Source organism: Artemia franciscana, chromosome 3 (assembly GCF_032884065.1).
Source record: "Artemia franciscana chromosome 3, ASM3288406v1, whole genome shotgun sequence".
In the NCBI taxonomy this organism is placed as follows: domain Eukaryota; kingdom Metazoa; phylum Arthropoda; class Branchiopoda; order Anostraca; family Artemiidae; genus Artemia; species Artemia franciscana.
Genome location: NC_088865.1, coordinates 48,677,916 through 48,695,803, shown reverse-complemented (window position 1 = coordinate 48,695,803; position 17,888 = coordinate 48,677,916). Strand labels below are relative to the sequence as shown.

At 33.9% G+C, this 17,888-nt stretch overlaps 1 protein-coding gene across 3 annotated transcripts in view; it reads left to right on the top strand.

Moving 5' to 3' along the window:
- The window catches only part of LOC136025353 (tyrosine 3-monooxygenase-like), a 224,749-nt gene that overhangs the window by 145,945 nt on the left and 60,916 nt on the right, over positions 1-17,888 (top strand). The window contains exons 1-2 of one of the 3 annotated variants that reach the window (XM_065701289.1): positions 6,653-6,811; positions 10,885-10,969. In XM_065701289.1, the coding sequence (XP_065557361.1) occupies positions 10,892-10,969 (78 nt within the window). In that variant the 5' untranslated portion in view covers positions 6,653-6,811; positions 10,885-10,891. Of the gene's footprint in view, positions 1-6,652; positions 6,812-9,330; positions 9,386-10,884; positions 10,970-17,888 lie in introns of those variants that run through there. The other 2 variants (XM_065701290.1, XM_065701291.1) reach the window with 2 other exon arrangements.

The following is a 17,888-nucleotide window of genomic DNA, read 5'->3' as shown; positions in this document are numbered from 1 at the left end:
CATTAAGATCACATGATGTTTTGGAGGTATTTTTCTCACTTTTTCAAAATTGGGTAAATTTTCTCAGGCTCGTAACTTTTGATGGGTAACATTAAATTTGATAAGTTTTACACATTTTGAATAAGCATCAAAGTTCGGTTATTTTAATGTGTTCATTGGTATCAAAGCTTTGTTTCTCAGAGTTTCGGTTACTATTCAGCGGTGTCGCTCCTTACTTACGGTTCGTTACCACGAACTGTTTTAAAAGGAACTAGAACTTCAAAAATTGTTTCCCGAATGAGCCTCTTCTAAAGTTGAACAACCATCCATTTGATAAAAACCATAAATACCTAACGGCATAACTTACAGCCCTCGCCCTCAGGCTTTGGTGGTTTGTATCAACCCTAGAAGCTTTGCTATATGATCAGACTATTTTCAGAAAAATTACTGTCTTAAAACTTTTTATTCGATGTATTTTGAGAAAAATGACATGTTGGGGGAGGGGGTAGCTGCTCTCTGGTCACTTTGATTCTTAAAAAGGCCACTAGAAATCCAGATTACCAATTCAATGAGTTCCCTCCGAAGTATATACAGCCCCCCTTTCCAAACAAAATCTTATATGCCTCCGGGGCATAAATTACAATCCTTGCCTTGATACCTGTGGAGGCACGGTTGTCTTCCTCAAGAACATTATTTACGGACCCAGACCCTTGAACTACAATGAGCAAAACCCCTATCTCCAAATTTTGATGGGATGGCCTTGGGGATATTATATGGGGGGTGTGGTTGCTCTCAAATTCCTTTTGACTCTTAAGAAGGACACTATAACTTTCAGTTTCAGATTGAATGAGCCCCATCTAAAGTTTATACAACCACCCATTCCATAAAAGCCTTATAGGGGTCCTTTGTTCTGGCTTTGGGAAGACTGAAGAGTTTTGAGCCCTACTCATATTAATTTCTGCTCGGTTTGAGTTTGACTCGATTATTTATTGTAATTACTATTCGTTTTGGGTTTCACTTATTTATTGATGCTGATTTGTGGTAGTTTTACACTTGGTTAATTATTTGATTTTATTTCTTCTCATTTTTGGTCTAATGGAGTTCTTTACTGTTCTTTGAAAAGCTTGTTTTGTTGAAAAAGTTTTTTTTTAATAAATTTCTTTGTGTTTTATATTGACATAGTCTTTCCAGGGAAAAAGAAAATAATAGTTTAAATCTTTTCGGCTTTTCTTTAAGAATTTATAGTTTCGCCTGTTATTTTTATGCTGAAGAAAATTTTCAAGAATTATAACAACATTTTAACAACATACTAGTGTTTAATTTAGTTTTATTCCTCCGAATTTTGCATGACCAAGCTTTTTATAAAACTTTATATGCCCCAAGGTATAACTTACAACCCTTTCCCTGAGTGCCAGGGGGATTTGTCATTCTCAAAAACATAATTTCTGGACTTTTGAAATACATTGAACAAAATGGCTATTCCTAAATTTCGTTTGGAAGTGTTTGGGGAAATAATAGGTGTACGGGGGAGGGGGCATTTACCTTCGGATCACTTTCGTATCGGTTATCTCAATTTCCAATAAAATGATGGGCGTTAGGGGGCTCTTCCCCCTCCGATCACTTTTGGCTATTAATATGGTCACTAGCTCTCTCCTTTTCCAGTTGATTGTGCCCTTTTTGGAGTTTCTACGACAAAACTTTCTATAAGAAACCATATATGCCTCCAGGGCATAACTTACCACCTTGCACTTAAGGGGGTAGGGGGGTATCATCCTCAAAGATATAATTTCTCGACCTTTCAACTATGTTGAACAAAATTGCCATGTCAAAATTTTGATTAGATGTAGCTGACGAAATGGTGGGTGTGGCAGGGGGGTTAGTTGCCCTCCTATCACTTTTGACTATCAAAAAGGACACTAGCTCTTTCAATTTCCAATCTGATGAGTCCTTTTTGAAGTTTATACGACAATTCCTTCGATACGAAATGCCCTGGTCTAAGACAAACCAAACAAAAAAAAAACTAATAAAAAAATAAATAATACATTGTGCTAACATCGTTTGTTACTTAGGCATCGCTATTGCGCTGTCTATAATTTTTTTTTTTGCTCCCGTAAAAATTCTTTAAAAGTTTTTTTTCGTCACCGTTTTTTTTTTTTATCAATCTGTATCAAAGTTACGTAACTAACATTTCGTATCAATTGGAAATCCTTGACCTTAAAATCCCCGAGGGACCTTTGTCATTCATAAGTCTTGCCCTGCTGAAGACTAGATTATTTTTTCAGGTGTGACTGTAATGTGGCTCTGGCATTACACAACGTTTTGTTCCTAGCACTTTCAAACCATTCGGGGCAATGAACAGTAAGCAAGGATTTGCTCAACACAGTAGTAACCTAAACTCTGAAAAAAAAACAACTTTGATAACAATTAATAAATCAAAAGACTTGGCTTTTTGTGGTAATTCCAAATATATATATAAGTTTCATCAAGTTTAGTCTTACCCATCGAAAGTTACGAGCCTGTGAAAATTTGCCTTATTTTAGAAAATAGGGGGAAACACCCCCTAAAAGTCATAGAACCTTAATGAAAATCACACCATCAGATTAAGCGTATCAGAGAACCCTACTGTAGAAGTTTCAAGCTGTTATCTACAAAAATGTGGAATTTTGTATTTTATGCCAGAAGGCAGATCACGGATGCGTTTTTTCCCAGGAGCGATCGTATCGACCCTGTTGTCCTAGAATGTTGCAAGAGGGCTCATTCTAACGGAAATGAAAAGTTCTAGTGCCCTTTTAAGTGACCAAAAAATTGGAGGGTACCTAGGCCCCCTCCCACGCTAATTATTTTTCCAAAGTCAACGGATCAAAATTCTGAGATAGACATTTTATTCAGCGTAGTCGAAAAACCTTATAACTATGTCTTTGGGGATGACTTACTCCCCCACAGTCTCTGTGGGAGGGGTTACAAGTTACAAACTTTGACCAGTGCTTCCATATAATAATGGTTATTGGGAAGTGTACAGACGTTTTCAGGGGGATTTTTCGGTTTGGGGAGGGGTTGAGAAGAGGGGGACAGGTTGGGGGAACTTTCCATGGAGGAATTTGTCATGGGAGAAGAAAATTTCCATGAAGGGAGTGCAGGATTTTCTAGCATTATTTAAAAAACACGATAAAAAAATAAATATGAAAAAGTTTTTTCAACTGGAAGTAAGGAGCAGCATTAAAACTTAAAACGAAGGTAGGTAGGTAGGTAGGTAGGTAGGTATGCGTTTATTTCATCAAATAAAAATTACTAAAATTGCACTTACAATCAATAATATACTGCTCAATTTAGGGACCTAAAATGTCCCTGTTCAGCAGCAAACTACAACAAATAAATGATAACTATTCATTCAAAATCAAAGAAAAAAAAAAAAAAAAAAAAAAAAAAAAAAAAAAAAAAAAAAAAAAAAAAAAAAAAGACGAAACACTATACAATCTCTAAACAGCCATCTCTCATCATAAAAAAAGAAAAAAAAGGGATAAAAATTTAAACAATATAATTTATAATTTATTCAAAAAATAATTTTTTATTCTTACTTTAAATAACAAAAGATTTTCAGAACACCTAACACTCTCTGGAATTGAGTTCCAAATAACAACACCTACATGTTTAATCATAAACCCAGATCACGTTGTATGCCTGATTTCACTAGTCAGCTGATCAGAGCTCCTAGTAGAATAATCGTGGTAATTTGAATTATATCGATAAAAACTTCTAAAATATTGTGGAGACAATCCATTTAAAACCTGGTATACAAAAATTGAAATCTGTTGAGATTTGATAAAATCAATATTCAAGATATCTAAATCTCTAAAACTATCTCTAGTACTACCACACTCAAGATACTCACCCAAACTTCTAATTGCCTTATTCTGCATAATCTGGACCCTTTTTACATGACTAGAAAAATTGCTTGCATACAATGAACAACCATACACTAAATAAGGATGGACAATTGAATAATAAATTGCTTTCAGGACATGTAGAGGAAAAAAATCATGAAATCTTCTTAAAATACCAACTCCGCGAGCCAATTTTGAAGATAAAACTTTGCAATGATGAATCCAACTAAAATTTACATCAAAATAAAATCCTAGATATCTACATTGAAAAACCTGACTGATGGAAACACCTTGTAAAAGAATACTATGACAGTTATTTACAACTTTACCAATACGACTAAATATCATATAATTAGTCTTCTCAGTATTCACTGCAAGAAAACTATGCTTTATGAACTGAGATAAATTCTCCAAAGCTACATTAGTTATCTCTATAAGATCTTCGACAGATTCCCCAATCACTGTAAGCGCTGTGTCATCTGCGAATGATGTAACTACGGCACCAGGAATGTAAAAACGCATTGTATCCACGTATATAAGAAACAGTAAAGGTCCTAATACCGAACCTTGGGGCACTCCACAATTCACATTGAAGGGTTTCCCTACCACATCATCTATCATAACTTTGATGGACCTACCATGCAAGTAAGACCTAAACCAATTCAAACACTTCTCACGGACTCCCAAACAAGCTAGCCTACTTAATAAAAGATTAAAATCAACGGTATCAAATGCTTTTTTAAAATCTATGAACACAGTAAGAGGGATAAGATTCCTTTCTAGGGCACTATTAACGCACTCCATTAGATGGTATGCCGCATGAACAGTTGAATGTTTAGTTCTGAAACCGAACTGTGACTCACTTAATATTCCGAGCTTGTCTAAATATTCATACAGCTGTCGATGTACTATTTTCTCGTATATCTTTGAGAATAGTGGTAACAAGCTTATAGGTCGATAGTTCGTCATATCTTGCTTATTGCCTGATTTGAACAGTGGTAGGACCTTTACTTGCTTAAGCGCTTCAGGGAATTGGCCGACTTCAAGTGACAGGTTAACGAGGTAGAGAAGACATGGTAGTAGATACACTGAAACTACTTTGAATGCTTTCAGATTCAAACCGTCAATACCAGCAGCATTTGACTTTAAATTCTTCACAATTTTTGTTAATTCTTCAATTGACGCTTTTTCAAATTGAAATTTATGATGCTCACCTCGATTATCTTCAAAGAGCGTGTCACTTTTCGCTGGGTCTCCGTGAGAAGTGTCTTCCCCGATTCTACTTCCAATACCAGAGAAGAATTTACCAAACTCGTCAGCAATCTGCTGCTTATCAGTCAATGTAACACCCTCGACAGTGATAGCATTTATGAGGCCATAATGTTTACCTGTGCCTTTAATCACGCCGTTAATGGTCTGCCAAGTGCCCCGCATATCACCTTTTTGTTCATTAAATTTTTCGATGTAATATTTTTTTTTTTTTTGAACGTCTTAACTTATTCACTAAATTTCGTTGACGAATATATTCATTTTTACTTTCTTCAGATGAGTCATTTAAACTTTTAAAGAAGCAAGCGTTACGAGCATTTATAGCTTCAACAACTTCATCATCAATCCAGGGTTTTCGGGGGATATCTCGTTCTTTTTTCCTAGTAAGTTTCAAGGGACAAGCAGACTCAAATATCGGAGTAATTATCCCAAGAAAGTTGTTGAGGGCACGCGAGGGATCCGGTTCTTCATACACTTTCTCCCACGATATTACACTTATTTGTTCACGGAACTCATGTAAATTTGCCGGCCGAAGATCTCTTATAAGTTTACGCCTAGACTTTTCGCAAGTCGGGATCCGTTGCTTTATCGTACATGAAACAGGATGATGATCAGATCCCGGATGGATCATGATATCACAATAAGAATCAGGAACTAAATTTGAAGGGAGAAACACATTATCAATAAGAGTAGCAGAATGTTCAGTTATTCTAGAAGGAAGGCGATTCATTGGAAAATAACCATGCGATAACATCAAGTTAAAAAACTCAAAATTATAGCTATTCAAACATAACAAATCAAAATTAAAATCACCCATGATTATGCATTCATTTTTTACAGACAGAAGTTTACATAAATAATCATCAAATAAAGCAAGGAACTCAACCGAGGGAGTGAACCCCTCATATATGTAATAAAAACATGAGAATACAAAAGTTCGTTACGTAAGCTAATTTATAAGTTACATATATGTTTTTCTAATAAAAACAGTCGTAAGAAATTAGAAGTTCTAGTGGCCTTTTTAAGTAACCAAAACATCGGAGGGCAATTAGGCTTCTTCCCCTGCTCCTTTTTTTCTCATAATCATTCGATCAAAACTATGAGAGAGCCATTTAGCCAAAAAAATAAATATGCAAATTTCGTTTTAATTATTCCTCTGAGGAGAGCCAAAATCAAAACATGCATTGATTCAAAAACGTTGAAAAATTAAATTAAAAAAAACAAGTTTTTTTAACTGAAAGTAAGGAGCGACATTAAACTTAAAACGAACAGAAATTACTCCGTATATGAAAGGGGCTGCTTCCTCATCAACGCCCCGCTCTTTACGCTAAAGATTTTTACTGTTTTAAAAAGAAGAGTTGAGAGAAAGAGTCAAACTTTAGTGTAAAGAGTGAGGCGTTGAGGAAGAAGCAGCCCCTTTCATATACGAAGTAATTTCTGTTCGTTTTAAGTTTTAATGTCGCTCCATACTTTGAATTAAAAAACTTGTTTTTTTTGTTTAATTACACTCTAAAACTAAATTGGCTCGCTTACTCGCAGTCCGAAACTTTCTTCTATCTGAACGAGATTTCTCATTGGCTAAAACAAAAGTATCAAGAGACTGCGTCTTGCTCAAGAAGCTATATAAACTGGGAAACCACTTGTTGCACTGAATACCCTTGGATACGCTCCAGACTTTTGAGGTAATTTTCCTATTCCATTCTGCTTTATCTTTCATTTTATTTAAGCTAACATGAGTTTTCTTTATTTGAATTTGAAAGGCTTGCAAATGAAGTTCGTACAACCCAGATCTGCTTTATTTGATATGTATAGTAACCATCATTCTAATTTGAAAAAAATAAATTTCTGACTTGTGTGCTATTTTAGTGAAATATGTGTAATTTTTGCTTTGTTCCAATTGAAAGTATACCTTGAAGGTACTATCCTTAATACACCAAATTTGAGTTACTAATTTGTTTTTATTCTGTATATTATGCTGCTTATGCAAGTTATACAAATGATGAAGAATGACACTAGGCAAAATAAAGCACACTCAGTTGGAAAACCAGCTTCAATTTGAATAATTAATCATATTGGGGGTTCTGGCCTCTCTTGTACCCGGGGTGAAAGTCCTACTTATGCCGTCCTTGTCAATTAAAGATTTTCAGGCCAAATTTTAACAGAATTTCCATTTATTAACAACATTATTTTCAAATTATTAATTAATTAATAATTTTTAAATTAATTTTTAATTTTTTATTTATGTTCTTTAATTATAACTAATTTAATTATTTTCATTATTAATATTTAATTATGTTTAGTTCACTAATTATTTTTGTTTATTAACTGCATCCTCTAATTTATTTTAATAAAGTCAAATTTAAAAAAATACAAAATGGTTATAGCCATTAACATACTGACTTGAGATTTTCCCCCCTTAAAATTTATGCACCCGGGGTAAGTGCCCCTTCTGTCCCTCGCTTAAGCTGGCTTTGATTAAGGAACATATTAATTATCACTGGTTAAAGCTTCCTAAATTTTGCTTTTGCTTCTTTTTCAACCTAACAAGAGTTTATTATTCATCATGAGTCTTAGTCCCTGCCTAAATACTCCTGAACAACGGCAAAATGTTTAACTTCAATTAAGTCAATTAAGCATAAATATTTATCTTCTCAAAAGCAATTATATATATATATATATATATATATATATATATATATATATATATATATATATATATATATATATATATATATATATATATATATATATATATATATATATATATATATATATATAGAAAGAAACTTCAATTAAGGTGAAAGCAAAGAGCGACATTAAAACAAAAAAGATTGCGCTATATATTTGGGGTACGGCCCCCGCCTCAATCCCCAGCTCTTTGCACTGAAGTTTTACAGTGCAACAAATGTGGCAAATAATCAACGGCAAGTGTTTATTTACCGATTACCTTCGAAAAGATTTGAAGCAAATGCACATTACAGTGTTGGATTATTCACTATAGGAGATTATTCACCAGGGGCGAATCTTCAGCATTTTATTGGAGTGGACAAGGGATCCTTATCCGGGTAGTCAGGGGGTATGGGATATATAATAATTACTTTCTCTATAACATTATGGGTCAACTGCCCCCTCCCCCCTTGTCCCCCAAGTGACGCCCCTGTTTTTCACTGTAATACACTGTAGGAGAACACTATAAGATTGTTTAATTAACATTTAAATATTTAGTATGTTAATTGTTTTTACACATTAGAATTATCACCAAAAGCATTTTTTTATGCATTTACTGCAATTGAAAATCTACTATTTTAAAGTTTTGGTTCCTATTAGTCCAAGTCGTTTCTTACTTAGGAACTTGGTTCTGCGAATGAGGGATGAATAATTGCCAAAGATTGTCCTTTTCGGCCAACCTTTTAGGACCAAACGAAAAGCTGGTCGTCCACGGTTGGGGTGGAAAGATGTCACTTGGAAATATTTAAGGGAAATTTGAACTTCTCGGGAGGGTGTAAAGAGGGTGTAGAATATATCGGAATAGAGAAGGACCGTGAAGAGCTGTGTTGGCGATAGGCGGCCTGGAGCTGATGTGAGTTGTTAGTAGTGGCAGTCGTTCTTTGCCTATAGGTGCTTAAGAATGAATATTTCATGCAAACAATATTTACTAGACCAATAATTATATTGAGCTTTTTGACTGCCCTCAAACAACCAATTCAACCAATTCAAACTATGAGAATTTATGCCGTCACAATAGAGCTGATATGAAAACGTATAAGCAAAAGAGAGAGCAGAAGGATTTTTGGGCTTCAACCCCCTAAAATCCAAAATTGTTTAAATTTATTGGCACTTCTTATTCCAGTTACGAAATAAAACTTATTTTTAATCCCCATCCCTCAGAAAAATCATGTGTACGTGCCTATTGACACTATCCCCATTCAGTTGATCACGATATTTGGTCATGCACGATATGAATGGTGATCTTTTTCGAGGTGTTTTATTATCAGAAATCTCACTAAGTTGTGAAACATGGTTAATTCTGGATTAATTCCGATTCTTCTTATTTCTTAGAAAATCATATTTCGTAATTGAATGAGAAATCTGATAGTTTTATATTTGGAAAAAGATTAGCATTCTGAAAGGCTTGCACAAGATAAACTTTCAATCGAAAATTTAATCTAGGGTTCAACATCGATTTTTTTTTCAGTTGCCTTTTCACTGTTGCCCTTGCACTGTTTCACCTCTTCTATTTTAGTTTTGTTTTTAAGGTCTGTCTATGCATATGTCCCTGTGAATTTGATCAATACTTTTGTTCTTTTCCTGCATTGAGGAAATATTTAAATTTTTCTCTGTTTTCGCTCGCAGGGATTTACCTCGTTTTCTCTTTGTCGCTCTATTTTTTCTCTTTGTGTCAGGTATTGCCAATGCACAATAACAGGATAATTACAAAATGTTAGCCAATTAATGAAGAACTTACAAAAAGTAACGCAAAAAACAGGATAGTCATAAATTTAAATTTGGAAGTACAATTCGTTGTAATTCGACATAAATGTAGATATATAATATAAACATAAAATTTTATTTTTCTTAACAGTTAGAAAAAATTTACAGTTAAAAGAAAAGCTAACAGTTACAAAAATGTGTTAAAGAACCAGGAGAGTCAAAGCAAAAGTTTGAAGTGTGTCATCCGGCGTATGACTAATCTGTTTTAAGCTGTTGTAAAACAACAGCGATGTTTTAAAGGCCTCGTGGCTTCTTGAGACTGATTTTGTTTCTTTTTGATCCCTACTTCAAATACTCTAATGTGAAGAGTCAGAAAATGGTGCATTTTCGTTTCATAAAAATAATTTAATACACTACTCAAATCTTGATACATTCATAGCTTTGTGCCCCTGTGAAACAAACACCAATTTTATATATTTAAACATAAATTGTTTTTATAGTTATTATTATTACTATCGTTATTGTTACTATAGGGAGATTCAAGGAAATGAGTCGAGACTCTGGCGTAAAAAGTGTGATGGATTGGACTGCCCCTCCCCCCCCCCCACGAACAAACGAACAAACAGAAACAAATAAACAGCACATACATACCATCAATAGCCACTGAGCTAGTACCGCTCCATTGGGCGTTGTATTTGCGTTGTGGCACTTGGCGGCAATTAGGGGGCGAAACATTTACCATACCCTATATTCTTCCCTAGATTTTAAAAAGCACCTTTTCTTGTTTGTGGAAATCACTCTTTTTTGGTGTTTTCATTGAAAGGAATCGAACAATTACGACCCCCCCCCCCCCCTTGGTGCCGGAGAAATAGATTTTACATCGACCCAGTTTATATTTTAATTCATTGGTGAAGTGCCCCCCCTCCGAGGGCACTAAAAGAGGGCTATCGTTAATACCCTCTTTATATATTAAATTAAAAGGCTCAAACCAAACCGTATGTTTTCCTCACCTAATGAATAGTAACCTACGTCATAATCAAAGCCAAGTATGAAACGTCTTTAATACATTTATCCCAGATTCACTTTTTAGAGTTGATTCATTTGGCAGCTATCCTATTCAACATATTATTTGATGCTTATATTCACACTAATTATTAAGCTAATTGATTTGGTAACTGAGCTATTAAGATTTTGCTCTTAACCTTTGCCTTGATTGTCTAAGGGTTTCTATTTGTAGCAACCTGGGAAAAGGCAACTGTATTGTATCTCTGATTTCTTCACACTCAACTTTTTCCTTTTTTACTTACCTTTTACCCTTTTTCAGCTAGAAAATGTTAGACAAAGGTAGCAATGGTAGTATTGCAGACGACCGTATAAAGGCCGCAATTGTGAAGTCATATTCTGTTGAGGTAATATTTTCGTTTACACGTAAAAAAAAAAGTTTAAAAAACGCTTATGTTTATGCGTAGCGTTAGTGTAAAAACGTTTACGTTTTGTTCGTAAAGACATTTTATGCGTAAAAATACATTTATACGTAAGTTCTTACGTTCTATCCTTTAATTTATAATTTCTACCCTTTTAAGTTTTCTCTGTTATTAATTTGCTAATGTCCTTAGCTATTTTGTTTGGAGGTTCATTTCAAAACAAAGTCAATGCATGCAATCTATTATAATTTTCCTGTTTCAATTTTATAATCCCACCGGTTTACAAATTTTGGTGGAAAATAATGCAAAAAATCAAGTACTTACCAGCAACAACCATAGATAGACTTCTAGTTTTTTATTTTTTCTCTATTTATCAATATATGCCGCCCATAATAGCGACATATTATATGGTATCAAACCGTTCGTGTAACGAAATGTAGGGTGCAATTTGGTTCAATAATAACAGATACTCCAAAAAAGGAATTTTAATACCAGTATATACATCAAAAGAATCAGCTTATTATACTGATTCCAAATATAAAAGATTCACCAAGTTTAAATTACCATTCAAAAGTTACAAGCCTGAGAAAATTTCCCTGATTTTTTACATAGGGAGCAAACACCCCCTAAAATTCAAGGAATCATAATTAAGATCACGCCATCATATTTGGCGTACTGGAGAACCTTGCTGTAGAATTTTCAAGCTCCTATATACAAAAATATGTATAAATATAATATGTATAAAAATATGTATAAAATGCAATAAAATACATAAAATATGCATAATAATATGTATAAAAATATACATAAAAAAATAGTTTTGCTATTTTTGCTAGAAGACTGCTTTGAAAAAATGGTCCCAGATCGGAAGATGGTATATTCGAACGGAAATTTAATGTTCTATTGCCCTTTTTAAGTGACCAAAAGATTGGAGGGCATCTGGCCCTATTTCTACACCTATTATACCCCAAAGTTATCTGATGAAAATTTTGAGACAACCATTTTGTTCAGTATAGGTGAAAGATCAAACAATGATGCCTTTAGGTATAATATAACCCCCACAGTCCGTAAGGAGAGGCCTGTAAGTTATGAAATTTGCCCATTGTTTACGTATGGTATTTGTTATTGGGAAGTATATAGACACTTTTGTTTCCTTTGGAGGGGGAGGGGTGTGCGTGGGGTGGATTTCTATATGGATAACCTTCCTCGAGGAGTGGTATTTCTGGGGGGGGGTGTGAATATTCTAAGGGAAATTTTACACTGGGGCGATTTGACAAAATGACTATACGAAATTCTTTTTAATTGTCTTACATTCTCTTTGCCAAATTTTACATGTGAAGATATTCCGGGGGAATCATTCGGGGGCTATTCTCCACGAGTTTTGATTTCAAGGAAGCAATTTCTATGGAAGGGGGCAATTCCAGAGTGATCAAGAAAAAAAAAAAAAGGTAAAGGATGCGGCATTTAGACTTTGCAGTCCGCACCGGCGGTGCTGATCTCCGTTTCTTGGCCCTTCAGCCAGGAAGTGCGATGGGGGGTTGGGGGCCAGCCAACCTGTGCTTTCGCACACCCTTCCTGTTTACCTTCCCCAGATTTCTCCAGGTACCCATTTAGAGCTGGGTCGACTCTGGCTAAGCTTACAGGATCACGCCACTGACCCCCGTCCCAAACTGAACAATTGGGTACACCGGGATTCGTACCCACGTCCTCTCAGACACAGGATCCCGAATCCAGCGCACCAACCCACTCGGCCAGGGCGGCTGATCAAGAAACCGATTAGAGACTATTCCAATGAAGTCTTATTCAAATGAACGAATGCTAAGGATAATTTTTCAGGCTGAATTGTCTGCAAGCAATTTTACAGGTTGGGGGATTTTCAGCGAGGATGGAACTATCCGGAGGGAATTTTATGGGGGGAGGGATACAATTTACATTGGATAAATTTTTCACGGAGGATTTTTACGTGAGAGGGGGAGGATATATTTCATGGAGGGTGAGCCAGATTTACCAGCATTATTTGAAAAACGATCAGGAATTGAATAAAAAACAGGCTTTTTTTAAACTAAAAGTTAGGAACAAAACTAAAACACAAAACGAACAAAAATCATACTATATATGAAAGATTATCCCTCTTCAAGACTTTGCTCAATATTCTAAAGTTTAACTGTTTGTCCTAATTTCTTAAGAACGGCTACTGAAATTAATTAATTAATTCCATTTAATTAGATTAGGAAGCTTTTTGAAAGTGCTTACAGCTTTAGCGTAAAGAGCAAGGTATTAAGATGGGGCAACCCTTCATATACAGAATAGATCTGCCAAAATTAATATGCAAATCTCGTCTTAACTTATAATTAAATAAAAAAAACAAGTTTTTTTTAACTGAAAGTAAGGAGCGACATTAAAACTTAAAACGAACAGAAATTACTTCGTACATGAAAGAGGCTGCTTCCTCATCAACGCCCCGCTCTTTACGCTAAAGTTTGACTCTGTCTATCAATTCTTCTTTTTAAAACAGTAAAAAACTTTAGCGTAAAGAGCGGGGCGTTGATGAGGAAGCAGCCTCTTTCATATAAGAAGTAATTTCTGTTCGTTTTATGTTTTAATGTCGCTCCTTACTTTCAGTTAAAAAAACTTGTTTTTTTTATTTAATTTCTGAACGTTTTTGAATCAATGCATGTTTTGATTTTGGCTCTCCGCAGAGGAATAATTAAAACGAAATTTGCATTTTTTTTTTTTGGCTAAATGGCTTTCTCATAATTTTGATCGAATGATTTTTAGAAAAAAAGAGCGGGGGAGGAAGCCTAGTTGCCCTCCGATTTTTTGGTTAATTAAAAAGGCAATTAGAACTTTTAATTTTTTACGAATATTTTTATTAGTAAAAGATTTACGTAACTTATAAATTAGCTTACGTAAAGAACTTTTGTATTCTCATATTTTTATTACATATATGAGGGGGTTCACCCCCTTGTCAGATCCTCGCTCTTTACACTAAAGCTTAAATTTTGTCCCAATTCATTAAGAATGACCCCAGAATCACAAAAGCCGTAGAATAAATAGTTGAAATTACTAAAAATACTTTAACGTAAAGAGCGAGGTATTAGGAGGAGGTGAGCCTCCTCCTAATATCTGTTTTCTTTTAAGTTTTCCTAATTCCTAATTCTGTTTGTTTTAAGTTTTAATGCTGTTCCTTACTTCCAGCTGAAAGTACTTTTTCATATTTATTTTTTCATTGTGTTTTTAAATAATGCTAGTAAATCCTGCGTTCCCTTTATGGAGATTTTCATCCCCCATGACAAATTATCGATGGAAAGTTCCCCAAGCATATCCCCCTCTTCTCAACCCCTCCCCCAACCAACAAAAATCCTCCTGAAAACGCCTGTACACTTCCCAATAACCATTACTATATGTAAGCATTGGTCAAAGTTTGTAACTTGTTGCCCCTCCCATGGGGACTGTGGGGGAGTAAGTCGTCCCTAAAGACATAGTTATAAGGTTTTTCGACTACGTTGAATAAAATGGCTATCTCAGAATTTTGATCCGTTGACTTTGTTAAAATAATTAGCGTGGGAGGGGGCCTAGGTGCCCTCCAATTTTTTTGGTCACTTAAAAAGGGCACTAGAACTTTTCATTTCCGTTAGAATGAGCCCTCTTGCAACATTCTAGGACAACTGGGTCGATACGATCACCCCTGGGAAAAAGAAAAAAAAACAAACAAAAAAACAAATAAACACGCATCCGTGATCTGCCTTCTGGCAAAAAATACAAAATTCCACATTTTTGTAGATAGGAGCTTGAAACTTCTACAGGAGGGTTCTCTGATACGCTGAATCTGATGGTGTGATTTTCGTTAAGATTCTATGACTTCTAGGGGGCGTTTCGCCCTATTTTCTAAAATAATGCAAATTTTCTCAGGCTCGTAACTTTTGATGGGTAAGACTAAACTTGATGAAACTTATATATTTAAAATCAGCATTAAAATGCAATTCTTTTGATGTAGGTATTGGTATCAAAATTCCATTTTTTAGAGTTTCTGTTACTATTGAGCCGGGTCGCTCCTTACTACAGTTCGTTACCACGAACTGTTTGATGTAGCCTACGGTGAAACAAATTCTGACCTGTATTAATTGAAAAACGTTCAGAAATTAAATGAAAAAAAAGTTTTATAATTGAAAGTAAGGAACAACATTAAAACTTAAAACGAACAGATATTATTCCGTATATGAAAGGGGTTGTCCCTCCCCAACGCCTCGCTCTTCATGCTAAAGTTTGACTCTTTGTTAAAACTTAACTTTTTAAACAATAAAAAGCTTTAGCGTAAAGAGAGAGGCGCTAAGAAGGGGTTATCCGCTTTCATTTACGGAATAATTTCTGTTCGTTTTAAGTATTAACGTCACTCCTTACTTTCAGTTGGAAAAAAAAACTTGTTTTTTTTGTTTACGCTACTGAAAGAAAAGGCTACAAAGGCTTGGAAACAAACAAAATAACAAAGGAAGTAACAAATAAAAGAAATTTTCAGCAACCATAAACAACTTGCAAAACAGTCTAAAATACCCAACTATTTTCAATGTGGTCCATATTTAATCTGACTAATATTCCCAATTACCTCATAATATCATGATATTCATTCCAATTCACACAAATCAGCCACTCTTCATCATACTTGATAAACCCTGTTTAATACTTGCACATCAAATGGAACATATATTCAATTTTTGTATCCACGTGTTGAGTGTGAATACGGATCCTTTTCAAACTTTCCCATAATAAATCTCAAGCATTATGCACTAAAACGGGTGAAATTTTCGCATGAAATTCTTGTATTATTGCTTACAAGAAAAGTTTAGATTTTTCTTTTGTTCTCAGTATATTTTAAAAAAGGGACAAAGATCCAGTTGAGCCTAAGAATTTGAACCAGTTTTTGGGCCTAAAGCTCTCAAAAAATAACCAATACAATCCATTATTATAATTTCATTTAAAAGAAAGACTTTTCTTGAAAAAGTGGAAGCTATATGACCAACAAAACATTTTGCAAATCATTATTTCTTTTTATGTGTTCTTGATAATAGAGCCCCTAGAAACTACCAAAAGACAATGCTCAAGATAAAAGCTGGTATAAAACTTAAGTCAATAGAAAAATATTTTCGAATATACCGGTTTCGTTTCGTCTTTTTACCATAATAAATTTTACTATAATTAATTTTGCCATCATTTTATAAACGCACACACACTTATATATATATATATATATATACTTATATATATACACTTATATATATATATATATATATATATATATATATATATCTATATATATATATTTATATATATTTATATATATATTATATATTTCTATATATATATATATATATTTCTCTTTTCATGATATATATATATATATGTATATATACACTTATATATATATATATATATATATATATATATATATATATATATATATATATATATATATATATATATATATATATATATATATACACTTATATATATATATATATATATATATATATATATATATATATATATATATATATATATATATATATATATAAATAAGCATTTATATACATATATATTATATTGGACCATGAATTTTCGGGTGTTTTTTTTCTTCGTTCATATTAAATCCACTTTCCTTTTAATGCTTATGGATAGTATTTATGGCGTTTCTCATTGTTTTTAAACAACGTTGGTCTCTATTTTTGTTGCGACTAAACTCCTGCATCCACTTTTTTATCACAACAGTCCCAGAAAGAAGCCTGCTTAGGGGCAATTGTCTTAACCGGGAATCCTTTTTAATAGAACAGGGGCTTGTGGCAATGAAGCATTACTAGTAATTATAAAGGGTAAAAAGACAGGTCTACAGAGAAAATAGATAGCCTATATGCCTAATTGTTTCGCTTTATTGTAACTGGACTCCCTCACTACTAATAAACGTAATTGGATATGGGTTTCAATTATCTTACGGAAATATATTAAAATGTTGATAGCAAGGAAATATATATATATATATATATATATATATATATATATATATATATATATATACATATTTATAGCATCTACCTTCTAATGAAATGGTATGTGTCTCAGTGTCTGTGCTTGCTTACTTGTAATCATAAGAGCACGTAAAAAGTTAACGGGGATGGCTGGCTCTTAACATGAGCCTACATTTCGGCTCAATTGTCCTCCTTTTAATATATTTTCAGCCTTATCTTCACAAAGGTAAAGGTAGACCATAACAGTGTTCTACCATTACGAGAGACCATACCAAATAGTTCGTGGTAACGAAATCTAGGCTAAATAGGGAGTGATTCGGCTCTATCGTAACCAAAACTCTACGAAACAGAATTTTATTACATAAAATATATCGAATCTTTATCTACATGAAAAGAATTGGCTTGTTATGCTAGTTTCCAAAATATAAGATTTATCAAGTTTAGTTCTAGCCATAAAAAACTACAAACCTGTGAAAATTTGCCTGATTTTCAAAAAAGGGGAGATACACCCCTAATAGTCAAGGAAAATGTAAAACATACCTTGAGATTCACCGTATTAAAGAACCCTACTATAAAAAGTTCAAGCTCCTACATGCAAAATATGAAATTTAGCATTATTTCTTGCCAAAAGAAAAATCGCGATTGCGTGCTTATATGTTTTTTTTTCTTCTTCAGGTGTGATCGTATCGAAATCGATATAGAAAGATGTTCGGGGGAGGGCACCTTCGAACGGAAAATAAAACTTCTAGTACCCTTTTTACGTTACCAGAAATAATGGAGGTTGACTAGCCCCCCTCCCATGCTCCTTTTTTCCCAAAGTCAGCTGATCAAAATTTGTCGCTTTTAGCACTTTAATACTTTAAAAAAGCTTGAGAATATAAATGCAA